Consider the following 27,660-nt stretch of genomic DNA (forward strand, 5'->3'; position numbering starts at 1 on the left):
GCATAAACTAAGCATAAATCTATATTTGAGATTAAAATATGTTTTAATCTCTAGAATGCAACAATGAAATTACAACAAAGAAAAAATACAAAAATAATAAATCGGTTAAAAAAATGTAAAAAGTTATGTTTGTTTCAATTATTTCAATTTATAGCAATAAGCAAGATCCACACAAAATAAGAAATTAAGGGTCCTTCATCATTCAGAGTCGCAGATTGTATCTGTCATAACAGAGCTGTCCAATCAGAGCGCTGGAGCCGCTCTCACTCCACCAATAGGAGCTCAGAGTCTTGCATGGGGCGTGACACTGTCACCTTCCAAGCGATCATGCTTACAGTTGTATGAGTTACATGTGCGTTCGGTGTTCCTTCGGTTTGTTACCTTTAGGTTAACAATCCGAAATCATCTCGGTTTATGTATTTCTAATGCACGCTGTTGTGCGAACTTATTCTACCTCATGTTGAAAGTTGGCGGATCAGTGCAGCTGATCAGAAATCTCGCGTACTTGAGACAATGTTGCATTCCAGCAGCAGTAAACTGAGAGCCGCCGTCCAGTGCGTTACTCGCTCTCGCTGGAGCCCAGGTAATGTATTACACTTATACTTACTAATTTGCAGCTCTGTCATTCAATACAATGTATTAATTTAACTCATAGCTGAGTACTGGGCACATGGCAGGAACCTTGCTGCTGCTGATGTTTGTAAAGACAAGCATTGTTCTAGGATTGTGCAGAATATTAATGATATTAGGCATTAATATGATCTTTATGATTAAGCACTGAAGAATAAATTGCATTGGAAATTGCTAGTCACCACCCTGACCTCATCATGTATGCAACAACTTATCTCTCTTTTGCACCCCAACAAAAGATCATGGATTAGCTGTTACAGTCAAGTGGTTTTTAACATGTGTTTCAAGGTCGATGTAAAATTACAATTGATACCTTTTATTGTCTTATGATACAATATATAATATAACATTAACTTGCACCAGTTAACAATTAACTAACATTAATTACATTTTCAAATATATTAGAATAGAAAACAGTTATTTCACAATTGATGTTTCTCAAGATTTACTGTATTTCTGATCAAATAAATGACCCTAAACCTTTGAACAGTAGTGTACATTAAAATAAGGAAGTAAAATGGTTTACAAATACAGTTTACTGTAGCTTTGTTTTGTTTTACAGGGTCTGTATGGTGTCACTGCAGGAATGTGTCTGTGAAAACAGGAGGATGGAAAACCAAGAAAGTTCCTCAGAGATACCTGGGTCAGCCAAGCCCGTACACACACCCTCACCTCATCAGATATGGTGAGAGAACGCTCCTTTTCAGTTGTTTTCATTTGAAGTTGACATAAAATCAGAACTGTCCTTTATGAGTCTCTCAATGTATGTTCTTGGTCTTATTCTGAACAACTGGTTGTACACATTTTTACAAAGATGAAAAATGTTTGTAATCTTTGACTAAAATGTAACAGCTTGCTTCACTTCTGAAACAATTTTAAGTTTTGACTGTTGTCACTTAGGCCATGCAGGCTATTGGTTTATAGAGTAAAATAGCTATTTAGGCCTTGTTTTAGATAATACTGTTGTAGATAATAAAGCCTTTACAAATCTTTCATTTAATTAACACATTAACAGCCAGTGATATAATGATAATGGAACGCCTACTTTTTACAATCCAATTAATTCCCAATGAATCAAATACAATTCCCATATTCATTTTTTTGTTGTTGTTAATTATTTTGTTTCATTTTGAAATGTTCTACTATTTAAATGTTTTGTCTGTAAAAATGTGTTATGTTCACCAAGGCTGTATTTATTTGATCAAAATGCAGTAAAAACAGTGAAATATTATTACAATTTAAAATAACTGTTTTCTATTTTAATGTAATTTATTCCTGTGATCAAAGCTGAATTTTCAGCATCATTAGTCCAGTCTTCAGTGTCACATGATCCTTCAGAAATCATCTAATATGCTTATTTGATGCTCAAGAAACATTTCTTATCAATGTTGAAAACAGGTGTGCTGCTTAGTGCTACATGGTTTATGGAAACCATGACACATTTTTTAAGAATAATTAGCTTAATATAAAGTTCAAAAGACCATCATTTATCAAAATAGAAATCGTTTGAAACATTATAAATGTCTTTACTGTCATTTTTAAGCAATTTAATGTATTTTGCAAAAAGAATAAATAAAAAACATGGTAGGTGTACATCACATTATAGAAAGTAAAATGGCATGCTCTGGGTTGTTGAATAACCTTGGAAATGTCTTCGTCTCATAGGTGAGGTGACGCCAGGTCTCACCCAGACAGAGTTTGAGTTTCGCCGGCAGCGCTTGGCGTCTCTGATCAAGATGCAGGAGGAACGACTAACAGGTTCCGGAGCCTCTTCAAACTCCTCCCACATTGTCATCGTCCTATCGCATCCCATTCGCTACATGACCAATGACATCCCTTACCCGTTCCACCAGAACCAAGACTTCCTGTACCTGACAGGAATTATGGAGCCGGATAGCGCACTGGTGATGTATGGATCGGGTAAGCCGGACCAGGCCGTGTTATTCGTCCCACGGCGAGACCCGGCGCGAGAGCTTTGGGACGGCCCTCGCTCAGGGAAAGACGGGGCAGCTGCTTTAACGGGTCTAGAGCGAGTTCACAGCACAGAGGAGCTGGGTGTAGTGCTAAAAAGCTTGAAAGGTATAAAACGAACATACATTTACATGCTTTCAAGGTCTACATGTGCATCAGTATCTTACTTTTTTCTTTTTCTCTTAGGAGGAACTATATGGTACGACAGCTCCCAGCCTAGCCATCCACAGTTACACCAGACTCATGTGCGCCCCCTATTGGAAGGAGGACAGCTACCGAAGTCTCTCCGACCCCTCACTCATTCCCTCAGAGCCATTAAGAGCCCAGCAGAGGTCGCTCTGATGAAGGCAGCAGGACGGATCACTGCCCAGGTAATGAATCTCTAATAACAGTACCGAACGTTGTGGGAAATTACTTTAAAGGAAGGTCTGGGTGATCTTGGGTCCCTTCGTTAGGTCAAGGAAAGTAAGATGTTCATGTAAAGTCTGAGTGAATTGATCTTTTCAGTTATGAGGGACTTATGAAGGTCAAACATGCAATATGTTAAGTCATGCGTTTATCTTCAGGCATTTAAGAAGACGATGGCCATGTCAAGAGGAGACATTGATGAGGCAGTTCTCTATGCAAAGGTAAGCAGAGGGAGTCAAACACGCTTAAACAGTCAATTTAAACAAAAGATTTAGTGTTTTGCAACCTGTACCCTGTTATATATTATATTATGTTTCTTCAACTTTGTACATTTTCTAGGGGTTGATTTTTAATGAACATTTTTTTAAATAAATAAAAAATGCTCTGTTCTATAAATGAAGGTCACTTTAAAATGATCACATTAAGAGTTTTTTTAATAGGCTTCAATCATTTAGGTTTATGGATCTTTTATTTTTTATAATCCCACGTCAACTAGGCATATACAATAGTAACAATATAGCCTATAGAACACCAGAACAAATACATAACCCTGCAATACACACATCCAATTTACACTTACATGTAATAAAGGACAATAAAACAGAATAAATTATAATCTAAATAAAAATAAATAATGGATAAATTGGTCACAGACTGTGTTTACAGTGTCAAGTAAAGTCTACAACCGGTATTCTGGAAATGTTGGGATGTTTTTTCATTTCAAATTTGATGCCTGCTACACGTTTCAAAATAGTTGGTATGGGGCCTGTTTACCATGGTGTAGAATCTCCTCTTCAAAACAGTTTGAAGATGTCTGGGCATCGAGGTTATAAGTTTCTGGAGTTTTGCTGTTGGAATTTGGTCCCATTCTTGCCTGATATTGGTTTCTAGCTGCTGAAGAGTTTGTGGTCGTTTTTAGCGTATTGTTCGTTTAATGATGCACCAAATGTTCTCTATAGGTGAAAGATCTGGACTGCAGGCAGGCCAGTTCAGCACCCGGACTCTTCTACTGTGAAGCCATGCTGTTGTAATAGCTGCAGTATGTGGTTTTGCATTGTCCTGCTGAAATACACATCATCTGGATGGGAGTGTATGTTGCTCTAAAACCTTAGAAAAACCTTACCTTTCAGCATTCATAGTAGGGGTCGACCGATTATCGGCCTGGCCGATTATTGGCACCGATATTAAGCATTTTTATGATAATCGGCATCGGTCATTTTCAAAACCGAAGTGCCGATAAAATTATTTAATTTTGAAACGCGCTATTTGGCTCTGATGCAGCCTGTCGGAACTCACCACTCTGTGGCCTAGAGCAGTCTCCGCCCACCGCGCATCTGATTTGTTGAGAGTCAGGAGTCCGACCAATCAACCTGGAAGACTAAAGGCGCTCTCACACCGAAAGCGCTTGCTAACTGGTGCTGCTTCACGCATCAGTTATCTCTCAAAGGCAGCAGCTGACCTTGCACAAGTTGCAATAAATTACAATCCACTACACTGAAGTTGTAAAAACCTCAATATTATCTATTTATGGTTTCCGAGATGGGGGAATCGCGGAATCCAGTCATATGGAATTTACTGTATAACGCGGAGTCACGGAATTAGTCAAAGTTTGGATGAATTAATCAAAAGTAGGTCAGTACACTTAAATCGACTCACAATATGGACTATCTGTAAACATTAAGCTGCAAAAAGACTATTTAAATATGAATTCTGCATGTTCGGCGTGTCTCTGTATATGTGAATGGCACAGACGCGCGGTTTTGACACACACACACACAGAAGTGCGCGACGCTCGCGGTGTATTCCGCATCTGCCATGTCACTAAATGAGGACATAAATACATGAACATCATCCCCAGAACTGCTCTGAGAGTTACTTCATGAGCATTTGACTGTTTCGTTTGAGTAAAACGATCGTCATATCATAAATAGGCTACAGAAACTTAAGAGGTCCTCATGGCAACCCGTCAAAATAAAAGTTCGGTTTATTTACTAATACTACTACAATTATTGCAACTTTTGTTTAAAAGAACAATCACACAATACGCTATTTCTTACATGTTTTAATTTTAATAGTAACCCCATTTGTTTGCCAAATTTGAGTTTAACTCATTTGATTAAAAGATAAATTAAATGAATGTTTTATGCCTTCATTTGCACTGCTCTGTAAATGAAAACTAATGGAAATTACTGTCACATAGGCCAAGACTAAGATACTGTCACATAGGCCAAGATTAAGATACTGTCACATAGGCCAAGATTATGATGACGGAAATTGGGACATTTCAATAGGCTATTGAACCAAGTGAGCCTATAACAGGCTATTAGTGTTATAGTTTCATTAAAATAGTTGCGGTCTTCTTCACAACTTCTACAATGGAGCTATGAAGACGATTAAATTATTTACACTTATTATATACATTGCGCTTTTTAAATTAATCAACTGATGTGCATTAGATGATGAATTGAATAGTCACCTCTTGTAGGTTATGATTTAGTCAACCGAAAATAATGAAGAATTATGAGAGGTTATGCTATTACACACACATTTCTAACATGTAAATTATTGAAGCCAAATACTTACATTTCCCCAAGCTGTTTAGCTGTAGTATTTAGTATTCATAGGCTTAATCATGAAGCATGCAGTGGCCCCACTTTTAACTCTCTCTTTATATATTACCCTTATTGTAGATCAGAGGTCTTCAACCCTGTTCCTGGGGACCCACTATCCTGAAGATTTTAGCTACAACCCTAATCAAACACACCTGAAGCAGCCAATCAAGCTCCTCAAGACTGCTTGAAAATTGCAGGCAGGTGTGCTGAAGCCAGTTGGAAATAAACTTTCCAGGAGAATGGGTCCCCAGGAGCAGAGTTGAAGACCTCTGTTGTAGATGGATGCATGGGGGAAGACAAGAGTAAGAAGTGCAACCAACACTAGGGAAGGCGGTTTTTGTCAGAGCCCTTCTTATTCTTAATTTTGACATTCATTTTAATTTTTACACCAGACATATATATCGGTTCAATATATCGGTTATCGGGCTACTTGGTCTGTAATAATCGGTATCGGCATCGGCCCTGAAAAACACATATCGGTCGACCCCTAATTCATAGTGCCTTCAAAAACATGCAAGCTGCCCATACTGTATGCACTTATGCACCCCCATACCATCAGAGATGCTGGCTTTTGAACTGAACGCTGATGACATGCTGGAAGGTCTCCCTCCTCTTTAGCCCGGAGGACACGGCATCCGTGATTTCCAACAAGAATGTCAAATTTGGACTCGTCTGACCATAGAACACTTTTCCACTTTGAAACAGTTTATTTTAAATGAGCCACGGCCCACAGGACACGATGGCGCTTCTGGACCATGCTCACATATGGCTTCCTTTTTGTATGATAAGAGCTTTAGTTGGCATCTGCAAATGGCACGGCGGAATGTATTTACCGACAGTGGTTTCTGGAAGTATTCCTGAGCCCATTTAGTAATGTCAATGACAAAATCATGCCGATGAGTGATGTAGTGTCATCTGAGGGCCCGAAGACCACGGGCATACAACAAAGGTCTTTGGCCTTGTCCCTTACGCACAGAGATTTCTCCAGTTTCTCTGAATCTTTTGAAGATGTTATGCACTGTAGATGATGAGATTTGCAAAGCCTTTGCAATTTGATGTTGAGGAACGTTGTTTTTAAAGTTTTCCACAATCTTTTTTAGCACTCTTTCACAGATTGGAGAGCCTCTGCCCATCTTTACTTCTGAGAGATTCTGCCTCTCTAAGATATTCCTTTTATAGCTAATCATGTTACAGACCTGATGTCAGTTAATTTAAGTAGTTGCTAGATGTTCTCCCAGCTGAATCTTTTCGAAATGTCTTGCTTTTCCAGCCCTTTGTTGCCCCGTGCCAACTTTTTTGAGACCTGTAGCAGGCATCAAATTTAAAATGAGCTCATTTAGTGGATAAAAGTGTAAAATTTCTCTGTTTAAACATTTATGTTTTATTGTGAATAAAATATTGGTTCATGTGATTTTTAAAGTCTTTTATTTTTAATTTTATTCCAATTTAAAAAACGTGCCAACATTTCCAGAATTCGGGTTGTAAATTTTTATTTTACATGATGTTCATTTATGGTTCCCATGGCTGATCAAAGTCTTTCCACTTGCCCTTAGCTTTATAAGTTAGTCTCTCCAGTCCGATACAGTTCAATATCTCCTTTTTCTACATTTTCAAGGATGGAGCATCTATATTCTTCCAGCATAATGCAATAACTCTTCTGGCTTTATGAATAGCATCTCAGATGGAGATTTTAATCATGAAATAATAAAATCCTTCATAAAAATTGATGATTTACACAGAGTGAAATAATAATCAGATTTTAGATTTTAAAAGTTTGAGGTTGGTACGATTTTTTTCAATATTTTTAAAATAAGTCTCTTACGCTCAAGAAGGCATTTATTTGATACAGTATTTTAATAAAATTTAAGATGTAATTTATTGCTGTGATGCAGAGCTGAATGTTCTCCATCATTATTCCAGTCTTCAGTGTCACATGATCCTTCAGAAATCTTAAGAGTGTTTATTCTTTTGAAACCCACAAACCCCAGTTGCCCACAGTTGAAGAAACAGCTGTATGTATTTTTTGTAGCAGAAGGTGCCAGTTATTTTTAAGCATTTCAGAAGTTTTTTTGTTGCTCTGAAATTTTGGGGTAGAATTACTATAAAGTTGTCATTGTTTGGCTGTTGGGTGATGCAGAGGTAATGGACCCTCTGAAAACTGAAAATGTACCACAGAAACAAAGTGACGTCAGCAGGCTCTTGGAGAGCCACATTGTAGTGTCCAGCCCACGTACTGAATAACATCTGTGCCTGCTTTCTCTTCTGTTTCTTTCTTTTCTCCCCTGTTTCCCTTTTTATTCTTCCGTACAGTTTGATTTTGAATGCCGTGCTCATGGCGCAAACTTCCTGGCATATCCGCCTGTGGTTGCCGGTGGAAACCGAGCAAACACACTTCATTACATCAATAACAATCAAATAGTGAAGGTAAAGTACCAAACACACTCGTGATCACTACTGGGGCTTTTTTTCTAAGAGGGGGGAGTCTAGAAAAGATTCATATGACATCTCTCTTTCCTGTTTATAAACAGCATTTATATATAAACTTTGTGTGCTAGTTATGCACCAAAATGTTGGCACCCAATAATTTGTACCTGAATTTTAGGCTCTAGTCGCCTCAATGCAACTTTCTCTTCTCTTTCTCTTTACTACTAGTTAAAACATTAAATAAACATGAAGGAACATCAGAAAGAATGTTGAAAAAACAGCTAGCTGAAATGAATCATGCCTCATAGGGGTGAAACAGTAACATGACGATTTGGTAGGTACTTCGGTTTTGACGTCACACTTCAGTATTATTTTGGTACAGCAGACATAAAAACATAAACAAAATTCCTTTTTTATAAATTAAACGGTGGTTTATTGAACATTGCTCTTTCTTTAAACAAATTAAATTAGAATTCAAATTTGGTTACACTTTATTTCGATAGTCCACTTTAGACATTCTACTAACTATAAGTAACTTTGTAACTACATGTCAACTAACTCTCAGTAGGGTAGGTTTAGGGTTAGTAGAATAAGTTGACATATACTTGCAAAGTTTCTAATACTCAGTATGTTGTATGTTGTGGACCCATCAAAATAAAGTGTTAGAAGTTATTAAGCAGAGAGTCTACTAATACTCTAACGACTGCTAGTTGACGTAGTTGCAATGTTACTTACTGTTAGTAGAATGTCTAAAGTGGACTATCGAAATAGTGTTACCTAAAATTTTACTTACACTTAGGGAATACTTTTTTGTATGGAAAGAAAACAAAAATAACGACTTTATTCAACAATTCGTCTCCTCCACGTCTCCTCCCCATCACCGTAACGCGATGTGGAGGAGACAAATTGTTGAATAAAGTCATTATTTTTGTTTTCTTTCCATACAAAAAGTGTTCTCATAGCTTCGTAAAATTATGGTTGAGACATCATGTAAGGCTTTGTTTTGTGATAACATCCGATATATTTGAAATATTTTAACGCAAATCTTATGTGAAGAAAGCAGTTGCTAGCAAGTGGCAAGTTCAAACTAGACGGACATTAAGAGATATGGTACAGTCACAGCTTGACGGGGAAGATGCCCATTGCCACTTGCAAGTTGCCAGTGGGCCCTCCCAGACCCAGACCCAAACCGAACCGAACCAACCCTCCCCTCCCCCACACCAGTGCCCAGTTTCCTAGTCCTGTTTGCAGATGACTGCTTTCACCCACCTCAGGCCGTCACAGATTTCATCTCCTTCTACATCCAAGGGGAAGAGGACTCCCTGTCCATTTCCGCTTCTGAGAAGGACTTGGTGGAGTCAAAGCCGGATCACCCTGACACAGAGGGCCCTGTGGACCTCCATGGTGAGCTCACCAGGGTCCTTGCCAAGGTGAAGCTGAGCTGGGAGGCTTCAGAGGGAGCAGAGCATTTCCTTGCTAGCGCCAAGCTGCATCGAGCAAGAAGATGCCATTCTTCCCTGACTTGCATGAGCACATGGTGAGGTCTGCGCACCAATCAGCACGTATCCATGCTCCATGCTCTCTTCTCGCACGTGGACAGGGCAGAAGCCCATGGGTATGTGCGCATGCCCCCCATCAAGGAGACCATCACCGCACACTTGTGCCCTTCTTTGGCCATGATGGAAGCAGATCTTAATCTGCCGTTTAAGACCTGCAGACTACCTACCCACTTGGCTGAAAAAAACTTCACTTCTGCTGGTGAGGCAACATTCGTGCTACACGTGATGGCAATGCTGCAGGTCTTTCAAGCAAAGCTTCTCTAATCCATGGACTGAGCCAGCGTTATTGTGGAAGCCATGAGAGACATGCGTGCAGCGATGGACTTGACCCAGACCATTGGCTGATCCATAGTCTTCACATGGTTCTTCACAGGCACCTATGGTTAACCCTTGCTGACCTGAAGGACTCCGACTGCAAAGCACTCCTAAATGCTCCTAAACCCGTCAATTTCTCCCTCTGTGGAGTCAGTGGTCAAGCGTTTTACTGAGGCTCAAAAACACAAAAGCTATGAGTCATCTGATGCCACGGCGTGTTCCAGCAGCCTCCTAGATCACGCTCCTCGCCTGTGCCTCGTTCTGCGTCTTAACAGCCTGCTGCATCCTCCATGGTGCACCGCCCGGAGCCGGATGTTCGCCGTAAGCAGTAGCTGGGAGGCCCGGCTCCCAAGCGTTGTGTTCTGCATTATGTCCTCTTTGTTCATATAGGTGACAAATGCAATGTTCTGTTTTACATTCATGCAGTAAACCCAAAAAAATCCTCTCAAAAAGAGCTGCAGTCTGTACCTGTTATGACCTCTCATACCTCTTTTCCACCAAAGCAGTTCCAGATGCTAGTTCAGAGCCAGTGCTATAGCCGGTTCTTAGTTGGTTCGACTGGCGAGCCCTTTAAGAACCGGTTGCTTTTCCACAAGCTAGAGAGCCAATACAGAGCCAGGTCTTACGTCACTGAATACGTTTCATGTTTCGGATCACTAGCGCGGCACAACAGGCATCTGTACAAAGCATCAGCGCCACGCAGATCGATCGATCGGCACACAACACACTAAAGCACCGTGAGAGCGATCCAAAAGCATAAAGAGCCATCTGCTTTCCAGTCGCTCCCGCAGCACCCCGATATTCCTCGCACCAAACGGTCCGCACAGAGCCGAACTATCCCGAACGAGCCTAAACAAACTATCAGCAATGGGGGACGTTGCGTTGCTATTGATGTTCATGGCTTTGCGAAACACGGCGAATCAAACGTGTTAGCGTTTAGCTGCTATTTCAAATATGGCGGTCCAAGTTTCTGTTCATCTTGTTGGTCACGGTAACCCCGCCCCCAGCCCCTGACGCAAGCGGTTCTTTCTTCTAGCCCAGCAATGTTGTGGTGCTACTTACGAACCGCTTTTCCTGGTTCGGAGCTGGTGCTTTGGGTGTCGAAAAACAAAGAACCGGTTTGAAACTAGGCTGAGAATCAGCCAACTTTCCCTCCACAAGCCGTTTCCCCACTAGCGCATTTAGCCTTGCTGGGGCACCAGCCTGCGCATAAAGCTTCTATGTCAGTTACAGGACATTTGGAGAGCTATTCCAGGCGTTTTGCATTGACTGTTGCATGTAATACAACATTGGGTATTCTCTCCAGTTTAGACACAGAACACCCCACTTCAGTTCCTTCACTGACATTGCCTCAAATTGCTCCGGTTATGAGACAGGAAGTTCTCAGTCTTCTCGCAAAAGGAGCAATAGCACGTGTCCCTCAGAGTGAGCTGCAGAGCGGGTTTTACAGCCGCTATTTTGTGGTGTCCAAGAGAGATGGAGGAATCCTTCCGATACTGGCTTTAGCCCCATGCATATTCTTGAAGTGCATAGATGCAGTGCTTTCCCCTCTCAGAGTGAGTGGTATGCACATTCTGAATTATCTGGACGATTGGCTGATTTTAAGACCATTTAAGAGTTGTGTTTATCAGTCATATGGACAAGTTGCTTCACCATCTGGAATACCTAGGACTGCGTGTGAATATGCAAAAAAGCATGTTCACCCTGAGTCAATCTATAACGTATCTGGGTGTGTGTTTCGAGATGCGAGCTTGCCTCTTTGGAGCACGTAGATATCATCTCTGCAGCTCTGCACCAGTTCAGACCGGGCTGGTCTGTTCCTTTGAGGGAATTCCAGAGGCTCCTGGGGCTTTTGGCTTTGGCGTCAATTTGCCACTTAGGCCTTCTGGACATGCAACCTGTGGCTGAAATCTTGGGTCTCGTGGAGAGAATGGACCATGGGGTGTGTGTGCATCAAGGTCACAAACAGGCTGTGTCAGATCTCTGAGAATATGACTCGACCCAGAAGGGCATACTGACTTCAAGACTGTGGTCAGAGTCTCAGAGCAGGTGGCACATAAACCGCTTGGAACTGAAGGTGATGTCCTTAGCTCTAGTGGATCAGTGAGGTGCTGATTCGCACCGACAACATGTCTGTGGTTTCGTACATTGATCGCCAGGCCGGCGTGCACTCCAGAGCCCTTTTCGATCAGGCTGCAAGACTCTGTTGTGGGTGGATCGTCATTTACTCTCCATCAGAGTGGCGCAAATCCCTGGTCTCCTAAACCGCAGAGCAGACATGCTTTCGAGGAATGGAATACCTCACGGAAAGTGGAGGCTGCATCCCAGCTTGTTTCGGATAATTAACCTTGGTTTCTGGACCTCGGGGAGATTCTGGTGGCTCCCCTTTAGTAGATCCCCCTCAGGAATGACCTGCTGTCTCAAGCGGATGGCTCAATTTGGCAGCCAACCTGGAGCTGTGGAGCCTGCATGTGTGGCTATATCAGGGATCCCTGACGGTCCAAGCCCCCTGCCTCCCCATTTGACGTGATCACAGAGTCTTGTGCACCCTCTACCAGGCATTTGTACACGCTTAAATGGGGAGTGTTTATGAAATGGTGCTGTGATGAAGAACAGAGGCTTTCTCACTGGATAGTGGGCGCTATCGTGTCCGCTTATGCGAGCTGGGGACAGGAATGCTCTCTCAACATCAGAGTCCATAAGACACGATATAATGCTTCCCCATGGGCCTGGTTTAAAGGCTCATCTGTTCGGGATAGATGCTTTGCTGCTGGCTGGTCTTCACAGAATATGTTCGCCAGGTTTTACAAGATGGATGTGCTGTCCTTGGCGTCTTTCGGTGCTTTCGGTGAGTCACTAACCACACTTATTATACTATTTCATTGCTATGTTTGCAAATAAGGCACTGTTGTTACCACATTAGCTGTTGACACTGTGCCGGCCTTTGTAAATTTTTATAGGTGCTTTGAACCAGTTGTTACTGTGTAAAGCTGTTGACACTACAGATCTATGTGCATTTCACATGCTGATTACTTTCCTTGTCTGCCCTGTGTTCAGTGCAGTTGCTTCGTTCATCCTGGCTAGATTTGCAAATTCAGGATACCTAAGCAAAAGATGCTCATTGGTCTGGCTGTGCCTATCAGCTACGAGCTTTCCTAGAGGGCGTCACTATTGGTTGGGAATATCTGTTGTTCTACCCCATGCTTGGTGTGGATTTTATATAATTCCCACTGCGATCTTCGCAATGTAGAGAGAATGCTCGATTAGGGAAAATCTCCAGTTACTATTGTAACCTTGGTTCCCTCAGAGCAGGAACGAGACATTGCAAAGATCGCCGTGCCCGCTGCTCAATAAGTAGTGCAGCGTTCAGTCTCCGACTATGACGTAACTGCCGCTTTCGGCGCATTTACACTGCCTGCCAAGCCTGTCAGTATTTGCATCCAATTTGCATAGAAGAGTTTCAACTGACAGTTCGCAAAACCTGCCCACCCTTAGTTACTGTTGCCATGACCGACAAGCTCTCACACTACACATCATGTTCTCACACAGTGAAAATAAATTGCAGAGCAAAGAGGAAACTGACAACACACCAACAGAGAAGAGAGAGCAGGTTACGTCTGATATGAAACAAAGTTTCAGGACCCTCAGCTTTTAAATTTTGTAATTTACTTTCACTTTCTGTATGACTGAAGTTAAATCGTTCACCGGCATAACGATTGCGCAAAGTTTGCACGTTGCTTTTGTGATATCCATTGGCTCGCCTTCATGGTTTAAAACAGAAATATTACCAGTATTGCGACGTAACTGCAACCCCCCATGCATATGTATCTTAAACGCAGGGATACATGAAAGAGGAATCAAATCGATATGCAGCGCTGTCTGAAACACGTCTCTATGCTTGTGCGCTCTTTGGGTGTGTGCAAGTAACGAATTGAGTTCTGTTTCGTTTCTTCTTCTTATATTTATATTTATTTATTTATATTTATATTTATTCATTTAGCTGACGCTTTTATCCAAAGCGACTTACAATTGCTATATATGTCAGAGGTCGCACGCCTCTGGAGCAACTAGGGGGTTAAGTGTCTTGCTCAGGGACACATTGGTGTCTCACAGTGGATTTGAACCCGGGTCTCTCAGATATTCTTCTTGTGGTTTTAAATAGCTTGAACGTGTAAATTGGCAAATTAATCTGCGAATCACACGCCGAACGGTGGGGTCTGGACCTGGTCCATATATCACTGATCAACTGCGACCCGTTTAAAGCCCTAGCCATGACAGATCAGAGCAATCTTTTATTTACTAATTTAACATGAAATCGTCAAATTGCTACTCGATATCAATCGCATACAACGAAAATACAGAATAATTAGAAAAATCATTTACGCACAATAAATAACAGAGCGTCATATCTATACACATTTTCCCCAGAACTTTCCATGGCCCGGTAGTGGGTCGCGACCCGGTGGTTGGGGACCTCTGCTTTAGAGTGTCGCAGTGACCGTCTTTTTGCAGTAAAGGACCTGTCATAGTTTGGTGAGTGGGAAGATGACATGAAGCGTCGTGGTTAACCTGCATTGAAAACAAATGAGCTCACATGCATATAAAGCTCCCATTCAGGGCGAAGTTCACAGGATTTTGTCCACAGAATGATAAGAGCACACGTTTTAACATTTTATTATTTAACACTCAGTATTTAACTCAACCGCTGCAAGCCATGCATACAGCGCAGGACATGACAGATTTTCTGATACGCAAAACAAGTACTTTAAAGGGGTGGTTGACTTTTTTTTTTTTTTTTTTTTTTTTTAGGCTTGATTGTGTTTATGGGGTATAGTCAAACGTGTTCATGCTTATTTTTTTTTAAAAACACATTATTTTTCACATAATTTACCTTTATTCCACACCTCTCTGTCCCTTTTCCACTAAACACCCGATTATTTCCTGGTTTTATGAAGCCTCTCCCTCAGAAATACGTAAAGGGCTCTGATTAGTTAGCTGGTCCAGTGTGTTGTGATTCGCTAAACCGCCTCTACTGCGTGTCTGAACGTCCCAACCCTCAGCTCAGCAGCATGTGCTCCAGTTGTATTGTAAACAATGACGTTGCCAATGACAGGGCGATTTTGAAAGTTGTGAATTCATTAGAATCGTTAGAAGACAGAATCACGATTCATATATGAATAGATTTTTACATACACCCCTAGTTTTTTCTTCCTCTTCTCTAAAGCAGCACAGCATGTCCTCGCCCCCTTTGCTGCATGTTCCTGGGGGCGGGGTTTATCTGGGTCTGTGATGTATCGGACCCAGGAACTAACTCGTTGTAGTCCCTTACCAGTCATTTTTGTAGGCATTAAACTGCCAGAATTTTAAAAGACACTATCTCCGTTTGCATTGAACTTTCAGCGTCATAACTTTGCAGATATTGTTTATGCTCAAACAGCAACATTACACATTAACGTTAAAAAAGTGAAATCGCAATCAACCACCCCTTTAAAGGAATACCTTAGCTTATTGCCATTACCGTGGCAGCCAACAACAGCACAGCTTACCCCTCCGCACATATTTATATTTAGTTACATTGAAAAAGTTTCAGTTCAGTCGATCTTTTTTACTCTGTTTTAACGTATTTGAAGAAGAAAAAGCTTTTATTGCCAAGTATGCTTGCGCATACAAGGAATTTGTTTTATTGTCATAAGCTTCCAGTTCACAGAGACAAAAATGACACACAGACAATAAAAATAAGATGAGAATAAAAAAATACACATGTAAATATCAATAGACAAAAAAAAGAAAAACAAAAAAAAATTGAAACAAATGATTGTATATACAGTTGTGCTATAGATGATAGAATAGAAGGAGCTGCAGGGATGTACTAGGATGGGAAATAAATATAAGGTTATAGCATTGTTATTGAATAATAGCGGGGGGGGGGGGGGGGCATTTAACTGTTCATAAGTTGGATTGCCTGGCTGTGCCTTGGGGCTCTGTAGCGCCGGCCAGATGGCAAAAGTTCAAAAAGGGGATGACTTGGATGTGAGGGATCCGGAGTGATTTTCTGAGCCCATTTCATCACTTTGGATGAATATACAGTGCCCTCCATAAGTATTGGAATGGTAAAGACAAAATTGCTCTGTTGGCTGTGGAGTCAAGACATTTGCAAATATTATTAAAAGATGAATATGAGACAAAACTACAGAATGTCACATTTTATTATTAGCCGTTTCAACACATACATGTTTTACCAAATAAAAAGAACAGCACTTTTAGAGTTCATCCCACTCATTGATGTGAGCATAAGTATTGGGACAGTTGACCTTAAGGCAGATATAAAAGATTAAAAGCTATTATTTAGTTGCATATCCCTTGCGCACAATTCAATTACAGCAGTAAGTCTGTGACCCATAGACATCACCAGACTCTTGGTCTCATCCTTTGAAATACTTTTCCCAGCCTTTAATGCGGCCAATTCCAATTGTTGCTTGTTTTGGGGAGTTTCTGCCTTTACTCTCCTCTCCAGCTGGTGAAATTCATGTTCAATCAGATTTAAATCTGGAGATTGACTTGGGCAATCTAAGACTTTCCATTTCTTTGCCCTTATAAATTCCTTGACTGAACTGGCAGGGTGTTTTGGGTCATTGTCCTGATGCAATATGAAGCACTTCCCAATGAATTTGGTGGCATTTATAAAGCCAGCCTGCTTTATATCAAGCTGATGTAAAGCTGCTTTGACACAATTTGGATTGTTAAAAGCGCTATACAAATAATAGTGACTTGACTTGACTTGAAGCAGGTAGGGACTTCACACAACTCCAGAGATCTAGTGAAGAACTGTGTGAACATGGGGGCCAGCTGGTCAGCACAGGTTTTCAAGCAGGCTGGTGTCACACCGTCTGGTTCTGGTGCCTTCCTTCTGAAGACCTGGCGCACATCTTCTTCAATGATCTGAAGTACAGGAGTGGGGGAGAGGGGGGTTGCTGGAGGTGTTAACTGTTGTCTAGAGAGATGGTCAGGACAGGTGTGGGGGGTTTCAAATCTACAGTAAAACTCATTCAGGTCTTCAGAAAGTTGTTGATTCACCTCAGTGCTGGGTGATGGTGTCCTGTACTTGGTGATGGCTTTCAGGCCTTTCCACACTGAAGCGGAGTCATAGGAATTGAACTGATCTTCTAGCTTTTTAGCGTAGGTCCTTTTAGCCACACTAATCTCGTTATTCAGTATGTTCCTAGCCTGATTGTACAAGACTCTGTCCCCATTTCTGTAGGCGTCCACTTTGGTCTGACGAAGGTGTCTGAGTTTTGCTGTAAACCATGGCTTATCATTGTTGAATGCTACAGAAGTCCTGGTGGGGATGCATATATCCTCGTCCAGATTGGTGGCAGCAGCTTCAAAAACACTCCAATCAGTTAGATCGAGACAGGCTTGTAAAACCCGCTCTGTCTCGTTGGTCCATCTCTTTAGTCTGTACCACAGGTTTAGCGGATTTAAGTTTTTGCCTGTAGGTTGGTATAAGATGAACCAGGCAGTGATCAGAGAGCCCCAAAGCTACCTGTGGAACAGAGTGATATGCATTATTTATTGTGGTGTAACAGTGATCTAATATACTTCTTTCTCTGGTGGGACATGTAACATGCTGTCTGTATTTTGGCAGTTCATTTGAGAGATTTGCTTGATTAAAGTCCCCAAGAATGATTAAATCAGAGTCTGGGTGTTGTTGTTCTGTGTCTGTGATCAGATCAGCGAGTTTCTCTAAAGCCAGGCTCGCGCGCGCTTGTGGAGGAATGTAAACACTCACGAGAATGAATGAGTGGAACTCCCGCAGCGAGTAGAAAGGCCTACAGTTAATGAAGAGAGCTTCTAGATATGAACAGCACATCTTCTTTAATACGTTTACATCTGTACATCACCTCTTATTGATGTAGAAGCTTGTCCCGTTGCAACGCGATTTCCCCATTGATTCTGCGTCGCAATCTGCTCTGATCAGCTGAAAGCCCGGCAGTTGTCTGGAATGGCGTCGTTCAGCCAGGTTTCAGTGAAACACAGAGCGACAGAGTTTGAAAAGTCCTTATTTGTCCGGGAGAGCAGAAGGAGTTTGTCCGTTTTGTTGGGTAGAGAGCGGAGATTCTTCATATGGATGCTAGGTAACGACGTTCTAAATCCGTGCTGTCTGAGCTTCTGGCTCGCTTCCCCGTCTGTGTATCCTGAAGCATCTGAACAGTGCCGCCGCCCTGCCGACTACTATGTCCAGCAAAACATCCGAATAATCGAAAACTGGTAGGAGATTTTGTGGTGTGTTCTGCCAAATGTTCAGCAGTTCTTCTCTGGAAAACTGATCGTGTTCGAGAAACAAAAAAAAACACTAAAACAACTGGATAGCGAAGCACCATGGCTGCCGTGAGTGGTACTATCTTGAACATCTTACTTCTATGGAGACAGGCCGTAGCTGTTGGGCAAGATGACAGATAGCAGCAGCGGCACATAATATCCGCATCCTGATTGGTCAGATCGCCTGTCAATCAAGCTCTTTGCGAACGGTCAGTTGGCCAGTTGGCCTGGTGTTATCCAATAAGACTTCAGGATTTCGGAAATGGGGAGAAGTCCCACCGCGATCTTCGCAATGTCTCGAGCCCGCTCTCAGAGAACTGAGGCTACGACACTAACCGGATACATTTTTAATGGTTGTTATTGGGGAATAACATACTTTGGAATGTGGTGACTGACCAATCAGAATCGAGTATGCCACAGAATTAGTTAGGTTAGTTTTTTTTTTCTTTTTGCTAAATATATGCACTTTACATATTTAGGGCCCAAGCCACTAAGTTGCAGGACCCTCTTGTTTTTCTAAGGATTATTATTTAAACATTTTTTTCGACTATCCTGGGCTTTTTGGGGGCCTTAACGTGCTCAAAAACTCTTGAAAATTGGCAGACACGTTGGAATCTGTGGTCATTAGGACGCCGCAGAGACTTTGAAATTGCATGTTTATGTTATACATGTTTTGCTTCAAACTTCATCAGAATAATTTCAAAACATGACCAATGAGAAGGGGTCCTCGATATAGTAAATGCCATGAATGCTTGTTGCCATGACATGTCAAACTTTAATATTCTTTTCCGGTGATTTTGAGGCAGATAACATGCTTAGAATTTAATGAAACTTAACACACATATCAGTATTAATGATAGATAGACACTCATAAGCTCATAAAAAGGCGTGGAAGAGGCACTCTATAGCGCCACCTTTTGATAAAACTTGGGGACTTAGTTTTAGCTATAGTCACCAAACTTGGTACATATATTGTTCTCATCAAGCCGGACAACTTTCTAATTTACAATTATTAGCTATTAGCTATTATTGCTGTATCCCTTAAAACCAGACTGCCAGAGGGTTACTGTAAACGCATGAGTCCACAGGGCACAGTTTTCCTGATGCCACCGGGGTGGCGTTTGCACTGATAGCTTGGGCCCGCAATCGCTGCTTGCAGCTATATTTATTATTTTTTCCTAAGCTTTTGTCTCCATTTTTTTAAAGTTTCTTTTTTTTTAATTAAAGCCACCGTTTAAATGTTTATATTTTGACAACAAAATTAGAGTAGAAACATAATTCTGTTATTAAAATGTTTTCATAAAAATTGACTTGTGTGCCCCAGTTTTTATTTGAGAGTTGATTTATTAAATAAAATCGATTGATTAATTGATTATTAAATAAAATGTTAAATTCAGTGTTTTCAGTTCAAGCTAAATAAAAACTTTAATTTCCGTTATACTGTTTCGGTAAAAATTTTATTTTGGTGCATCACTATTGTGTTCATGTTTAGTTTTTACAAGCATACACAAAGTTATAGGACTGGGTGACAGACAAAAGTAATAATATTAATATATTGAATTTTTTTTTCTCAGGATGGAGAAATGGTCTTGTTGGATGGGGGCTGTGAATATTTCGGTTATGTCAGCGACATCACACGCACTTGGCCGGTGAATGGAAGGTCAGTCTGTTTTCAACAGAACTCTTATTGTCTCAGGCGTAATGTAGTTTTAATTTTGTGCTATTAGTAAGTGATCAATCAACCCCGTGTGCCGTCTCTAGGTTCAGTCCTGCTCAGAGAGAGCTGTATGAGGCCGTGCTGGAGGTGCAGTTGGCCTGTCTGTCTCAGTGCAATCCTGGTGTCAGTCTTGACTACATATACTCCACCATGCTCACACTGTTGGCCCGGCAGCTCAAAGAACTCGGTATCGTCCCACAAAACACCAGTGATACAGACACACTGAAGGTACTCTAATTTCATAATTTGATCAAAAAAATGTTAACACTCAAAAATGTTAAAATATTTTTGATGTTGTTTGCTCAAATTAAATATCAAAATACCTGTATGTATGTGTGTGTGTATATGTATTTATGTATGTGTATATATACACACACACACACACACATATACATATATATATATATATATATATATATATATATATATATATATATATATATATATATATAATATATATACACATATACATACATGCACACTCGGGGTGTGCGATATGACGATTTTTGATCGTGGACGATAAAAATGTCTCCACGATCTGCTTTTGAAGAAATATGGTAGTATCGTGCTACAGCACACATTATGTCAAATACAGTTCTGGTGCCTCCGTCTCTATATACTGTACAACACGACATACAGCAGTAGAGTTACTCTGACAGGACACTGCACTTATTCACGATCGCAAAAGTACATTATTTGCATACAAGCCTTGCTGGTTAAACGTTTCATTCGTGCGCTGGTCTGACGTGCGCTTTTTCTGAGCGCATACACCTGAAGCACGCGCACTAAAAAGCCTGTCTAACAGCGCCTGATTACTTAACTAATTTATTTTTTGCGCTAATACTGTCAAAACACACAAGGTTTACATACAGACTCAGTTGGTTATCTCTAAAATAAAAGTGAATAGTTAAGAGAGAAACGGATGCGTGCCTGTATATTAGATGCGTGCAGCTCTTAAAGGGACAGGACACTAAACATGCTGTCGACTGTCATTTAAAGGGATAGTTCACCCTAAAATTTAATTTCTGTCATTATTTACTCACTCACATGTTGTCCCAAACCTCTATTAATTTATTGTGCTGAACCCAAAAGATGATATTTTGAAGAATGAGGGTAACCAAACAGTTTCTGGTCCACATTGACTTTGATAGAAAGAAAAATCCTATGGAAGTCACTGAGGACCATCAACTGTTTGGTTTTCCACCTTCTTCAAAATAGCATTTATGTTCAGCAGAAGAAAGAAACTCATTCAGGTTTAAAACAACTTTTGAGTAAATGATGGTATAAAAATAAAACATTATGACAGAATTGACAGACAGATGACAGAATATTAATTTGTGGGGGAACTATTCGTTTAACGTTGACAAAACAACAAAACGCAAAGAGAAAAATCACTCACTATTCTTGACTGAAAAACTTTAATACAGTTGCTTTAGGAATCAGTCTATCTAGTGTTTTATTTTTATATTTGTTCATTCAATTTCATTGAATGCTCTGCTAAATACACCTATTGTACCTGAAAATAAAGCACTGTTTGTTTTATTTGTATATTATGTGTATTTGTAACGTGTATCTTTGTTCTTAATTTTTAATAAGAAAGATAAAATAATGACACAGATTTTTATCTTCGCCCACTTTAGCCTAAATATCTACCATGTCTTTATTTTTGTTTTTTGTTACCTTGAAAGGCTTTGTCTTTCTAGTTTGGCTGTAATGCTCAGACAACTTGTAAAACCAAAATAGTAAAACCAACATGACAAAGAATCGTGATAAAACCGTGAATCGTGATATTTCTAAAAAAAATCGTGATATGATATTTTTCCCATATCGCCCACCCCTAATGCACACACACACACACACACACATATATACACATACAGGGTGCGATTTTCGGGGGGGATGGGGAGGATTTCCCCCCCTCTGGTTTATGCATCCCTGCCTCTGCTGAATTATTTTCATCCCCGGTGGGGATAAAAACATCCCGCGATCTCGCTCCAAGGTCCCGAAATCAAATCATTCACGATACACGCATTGAAGTCCTGTTCTGAATCAAATAATTTGCAATACGTGCTTTGAAGTCTCATTCTGAATCTTCGAAACAGTGAATCATATTGCAACTAAATGGTTTAACTGATTCGGAGTTTCAAAAAGCTCTGTTGATACGGTGTTCTTTGCTCACTTTCTCTATAGGCCTACAATTTATTCGTTGCTTGAATAACCGTGGAAATGAAATCATTACAATTAATAGGTCTAACTTACAATGTTTTTAATAGATTGTGATCACGTTAAATACAGTTTCCATCGTATTAAAGACATTTCATAATCCATATTACCCATATTACTTGCCTAAAAAGATGGGTTTATGATGTGCGTTATTAGTGTGAAGTGAAGTGAAGTGACATACTGCCAAGTATGGTGACCCATACTCGGAATTCGTGCTCTGCATTTAACCCATCCATCGTGCACACACACAGCAGTGAACACACACACACCGTGAACATACACCCGGAGCAGTGGGCAGCCATTTATGCTGCGGCGCCCGGGGAGCAGTTGGGGGTTCGGTGCCTTGCTCAAGGGCACCTCAGTCGTGGTATTGAGGGTGGAGAGAGCGCTGGACATTCACTCCCCCCACCTACAATCCCTGCCGGCCTGAGACTCGAACCCGCAACCTTTGGATTACGAGTCCGACTCTCTAACCATTAGGCCATGACTTCCCTTAATTAGCAGATTACACTAACATTAGGTTATATAGGCTATTACTTCCACCTATGGAGAGAGAAAAAAGTTTTCAAAAGCATCCCCCCTTTGCTTTTTTCACAATTTTTTTTAAATTAATACTTTTATTTATCAAGGAGCATTTAATTGATCAAAAGTGACATTTAAAATGTTAAAAAAGATGGAAAAATGTGTCTTTGTTTCCAGAAAAATATTAAGCAGCACAAGTGTTTTTAACATTGATAATAATAATTAATAATAAACGTTTCTTGAGCAGCAAATAATCAGCATATTAGAATGATTTCTGTAGGATCATGTGACTCTGAAGACTGGAGCAATGATGCTGATAATTCAGCTTTGGATCACTCGGGAATAAAATTCACTTTTCAAGTTGTTTGAACATAAATATATGTTGGAAGTGTGTTTACACATCGATCCTATAACGATAAAAGTCCACGCAGTATTTTTTTAAAATCCCTATTTTAAAATCCCCTTTCTCAAACCAGGCTGTTTGACCAGATTCCTGTCAGAATGACTGTAAAAAAAGATGGACGACGTGTCTACGCTTCCTTCCATTATAGAAAAGTGAAGCGAATACATCTCAGTATGGCTGCTGCCATTGTGAGTAAATGACGTCATTTGGAGCCCAAGTCTGCGCAGTAGAGATTCGTTTGGAGCCAGAGTCTGCGCAGTAGAGTCGTGACGCGGAGCCGCGGAACCAAACTCCCGCCCAAACTCCCACAGACCCAATCAACCATAACGACAGGCCCCGTTTTTATAGCATCAAATTACTAGCTAAAATCATACTTACCACAAAAACGAACAATTGAACATATATCAGTGTGATAACAACTACCTTAAATGACCAAAATCATATTTTGGAAAATTGTATTGGAAGTGTAATTAATTTTTTTGTTATGACTCAAGTCCCGTTTGTTTACATGGAGAAGGCGGGGTTTATGACCTGTACTGCAGCCAGCCACCAGGGGGCGATCAAAGAGCCCGCAGCTTCACTTTCCAGTATGAGTGAGAAACACCCGGAATGACAGTTCTGTACAGGCCCCTCCCACGATAGTTGATTGACAAGGCCATCTTAACTTAAACCCGCCCTCGGTGAGCTGTCATCAGTCCGCCATTGTGTCGACTCCGGTACAGGGGAAGACAAGAATGTCTCCGATTACTCGATTGAGGCGTTTTGTCGTTGGATACTATAATGAATAAAGCAGTCATCATTTACTCCTGACATCTGAGCCGCTGAAGACGCAGAGGATTAACGTTACTTTCGCTTTGAAGTGAATGCGCCGATCCCCGATCTGCCTGAATGCGTCTATGTTCACGCGAATCATTCACGATTCAGCTTCATCTACAGAAGAAGCGAGTATAATGGTTTATGAATCTTTGCAGATCGCCTTTCCTAATAATGTACTGGTTAGTCAATTTCGCGGCTAAAGTAAACATTACAGCTCGTCACCCCACGGAAGAGAGGGGCGGGGTCAGCAGAGCTTATTAGCATTTAAAGCAACATGGACTAAAAAACGGCTTGATGAAAACAGAGCAGATTTTGACAGTGTAATGAAAGTGTTTTTGACACTACCATTGAGAAATTTAACCAAAGTATGTTATAGACTTTTCATTAAGACCCTAAAGAATCATATCAATCTGTGGAAAATGGGCATCCGATGACCCCTTTAATATATATATAAAAAAATTAATAATATTTCACAATATTACGATTTTTTTTTTACTGTACTTTTGATCAAATAAATGCAGCCTTGGTGAACATAAGAGACTTTCAGTAACCTTATCTTACCAACCTCAAATTTTGAACGATATTCCTTATTATTAGTTGTGTTTAATTGATAAAACTTGGTGTTTTAAAAGTATTATAGTAACATGCTAAAACATCCAAGATGATCACTGCATCTTTAAATTAATTTTTAAAGCACCACAGGAACACACATTAGCAGCACGTGTCTAACGAATTTGCCACCTTCAACAATAGATTTAAAAAAATATATATGATCATTTTGTGTAAGAAAAGATTGTTTAGGCTTTTTATTTATTTAATATCTCTGTCTACTATTTTTCTTATTCCTGTGTATATAAACAGACGCTCATTGCATTGTTCCAGCTTTTACATCAGTGATGCCAAATGCAACTGATTCTTGCATGTTTTGTAATCGATTGCAATTCTCCAAGAAAATACACAAATATACTGTAAAATGTATCACTGGCTTCTCACACCAAGCTGAGATTCTGGTTCACAGTTGCTGAAACACCAAGAATTCGAGACATTTTTTATTTATTTAATTGAAGTTCCCTAAAGCTCTGTGGTCAGGAAATGACTTTAAGTCTTTCTGCCCAAGTTAAATGGCAAAGATCTGACCCACTTATAGCGTCTGTAAAGCACCACACTGCCATAAAAGCACCATTTCACTTAGTGCAGCGAGTTTATGAGGCCAACAAACCGACATGTTAAGCCTGTTGTGGCCATGGGGATGTAGGGGTGCACTTATTTCAGTTTAACTCTGTTTTCACATTCAGAGTTTGTCACATGCAGCTTTGCAGTTGTTTAACATGCTGTAAAATGCATTATAATCGCATTACAGTTGTTTTTCTTAAGGGATGTCTGCCCGTCTCTTTCTTTTTTCCTTCCAGGCTGCTCGGCAGTTTTGCCCCCATCACGTGGGTCACTACCTAGGCATGGATGTTCATGACACCCCTGAGCTGTCCCGTTCACAAACGTTGCAACCTGGCATGGTGATCACAATAGAGCCAGGTAGAGATCACTTTTATTGCAATTGTATTCGATACGCCAGCAACTGTATTGTAATTTCCACAGTTCATTGAGCAGAACAATCATTTTCAGCTGTGCTAATAATAAGAAAAGTTTCTCGAGTTGCAAATATGAACATTAAAATGATTTCTTAAGAACAAGTTCGAGGTAACAGTGTTTTCTTGTTATGGCTTTTGAAAATTATGCTTTTTAAGAAGCAAATTTAAAAAAATAAACAAATAAAATAGAAAGCCATTTTCTTTCTCCTGTGCTGTTATTGTATAAAAAAAAAACATTTTTGTTAATTAAAATAAAATAAATAAAACAAATATTGTATTGCTAGATAAGATGAAGTACTTAACATACAGTACTATAACTATATATAAAGGACAGCAGAACGTAAAATTACTACAAAGTTTAAACTGAAAATACAAAAATAAATGCTAATTCAAAGTATTAATAAATGCTATAATTGTGTATAATAAGTACTAAAATAACACTGATTATCCATAATAATAATGCATATTATTGTAGTTTATATAACATAAAATTCATGGTAATCAATTAACATGATATTTTTAACTAAAATAATACTAATTTAGTCAGACGGATGAAATACAGTGACTGGACTAGCTCTATAAAAACAAATATAATACATAAACATAAAATGCATAACAAAATTACTAAAATATACATTAAATTGAAAACTGACAATACAAAAATAAAAGCCAATTTCAGTGTATTAATAGCTACTATAATAGCATATAAAAATACAAAAATAATACAGATTATCTTAAAGAGTAATAATAATGTTGCATATTACTGCAGTGTTTATAGCACATAAAATTCATTGTAATCATTTAAGATATTTTTAAATAAATATTTTAATTCACTCAGTCAGAATAAATACAAAATACAGTGGCTGGACTAAAATTGGAAGAAGACATAAGTCATCTGAATGCATGTTGCAACACGCTTGACTGGGCACTTGAGGTGTAGACACAGACTTGTTGATTACAATCAGAGCAATGTTTGGCACTTTGCATCCCAAAAGAGATGTTTTGAAAACTGCACTTGTTGAGGACATTCATACAGCACCATGTTAGAAAAATAAGAGTAATAATACTGATAAACCGCAGATATATATCTTGAATGCACTGTAGAGACAGCTGGACTTTGGCATATTGGTCAAAGTAACATTCAACTTAGCATTTGAGCTGTACTGCAAAAAACAGAAGCTCTAAACTCTCATCTCTTGCTCCCTTCACCCAGGATTATACATCAGCGAGGACGACAGCTCATGTCCAGAGCCATTCCGGGGTCTTGGGGTGCGAATCGAGGACGATGTGGTGATCCGAGAACAGGGGGGACCCCTCATCTTGTCTGCAAACACCCCAAAAACCATTGCTGAGGTGGAGAGTGCTTGCGCACATGGAGAGGACTGAAAGGAAAGAGTAGAACATAGCAAACCCTGCTAGAATGAGTCTGTTTCTCCCATCTTTTAACACCTCCACTGGCAGAGTTTTCTGTAATAGAGAACTCAGGAGGTTTGGATCTCACAGAACTTGCACCAGTTAAGTATTAAATCTGAAGGATTAAGAGCTGGACGTGTCTGGACAGCGTACAATGTCTCACTGATAGCCAGTTCACTCCTACGCTAGCTAAATGGTTGTGTTGGGTCGTGTTTTGTATTTGACCTGCACAACTACACTCTCAGAAAAAAGGTATAAAAGCTATCACTGGGGCGGTACCCTTTCTAAAGGTACTTATTTGTACCCTATTTACCCCTTAAAGGGTGCATAGAAGTACCTTAAAGGTACATATTAGTATATAAAGCATGCATATTTGTAGTTTTTGAAAGGTTACCATCCCAGTGACAGCTTTTTTACCTTTTCGTTTGAGGGTTTACTTCAAATGAGTTCAGATGGAGAAACAAACAGGTTACTATGATTTAGCATGGTGAACAGGTTGTTTGAGAGACAATTGATCTTTTGTACTGTGAGAGGTTCGATTTGTCTGCCGAGGCTTTTACTGTCATACATGGTGTTTTTTACTGTTGCCAAAATAAACGTCTAATTCTTGATTTTGTTGCTGCAGTTTGTAAGCACAATGCATTTCTAAGCCACATAATTAGTCACTGAACAGATTTTTTACAAAAATGAGAATTTTTCATTCAGTACATATTCTAAGTACATTTGAAACTTTGAACGACTC

At 40.0% G+C, this 27,660-nt stretch overlaps 1 protein-coding gene across 2 annotated transcripts; it reads left to right on the top strand.

Annotated features, from left to right (window-relative positions):
* Positions 1-309: 309 nt before the first annotated feature.
* On the top strand, positions 310-27,528 carry xpnpep3 (X-prolyl aminopeptidase 3, mitochondrial). 2 transcript variants are annotated; one of them, XM_079379992.1, is made up of 10 exons: positions 310-583; positions 1,193-1,315; positions 2,296-2,709; positions 2,788-2,972; positions 3,168-3,230; positions 7,932-8,045; positions 19,813-19,898; positions 20,000-20,183; positions 25,329-25,449; positions 26,719-27,528. In XM_079379992.1, the coding sequence occupies exons 1-10, from the start codon at positions 514-516 to the stop codon at positions 26,889-26,891; spliced, it is 1,533 nt and encodes a 510-aa protein (XP_079236118.1). In that variant the 5' UTR covers positions 310-513; the 3' UTR covers positions 26,892-27,528. The 2 variants fall into 2 exon arrangements, with proteins under 2 accessions (XP_079236118.1, XP_079236119.1); XM_079379993.1 differs by lacking the exon at positions 7,932-8,045 and having other exon boundaries at positions 324-583.
* Positions 27,529-27,660: the final 132 nt, after the last annotated feature.

This window comes from Barbus barbus (genome assembly GCF_936440315.1).
Source record: "Barbus barbus genome assembly, chromosome: 3".
Taxonomy (NCBI): Eukaryota; Metazoa; Chordata; class Actinopteri; order Cypriniformes; family Cyprinidae; genus Barbus; species Barbus barbus.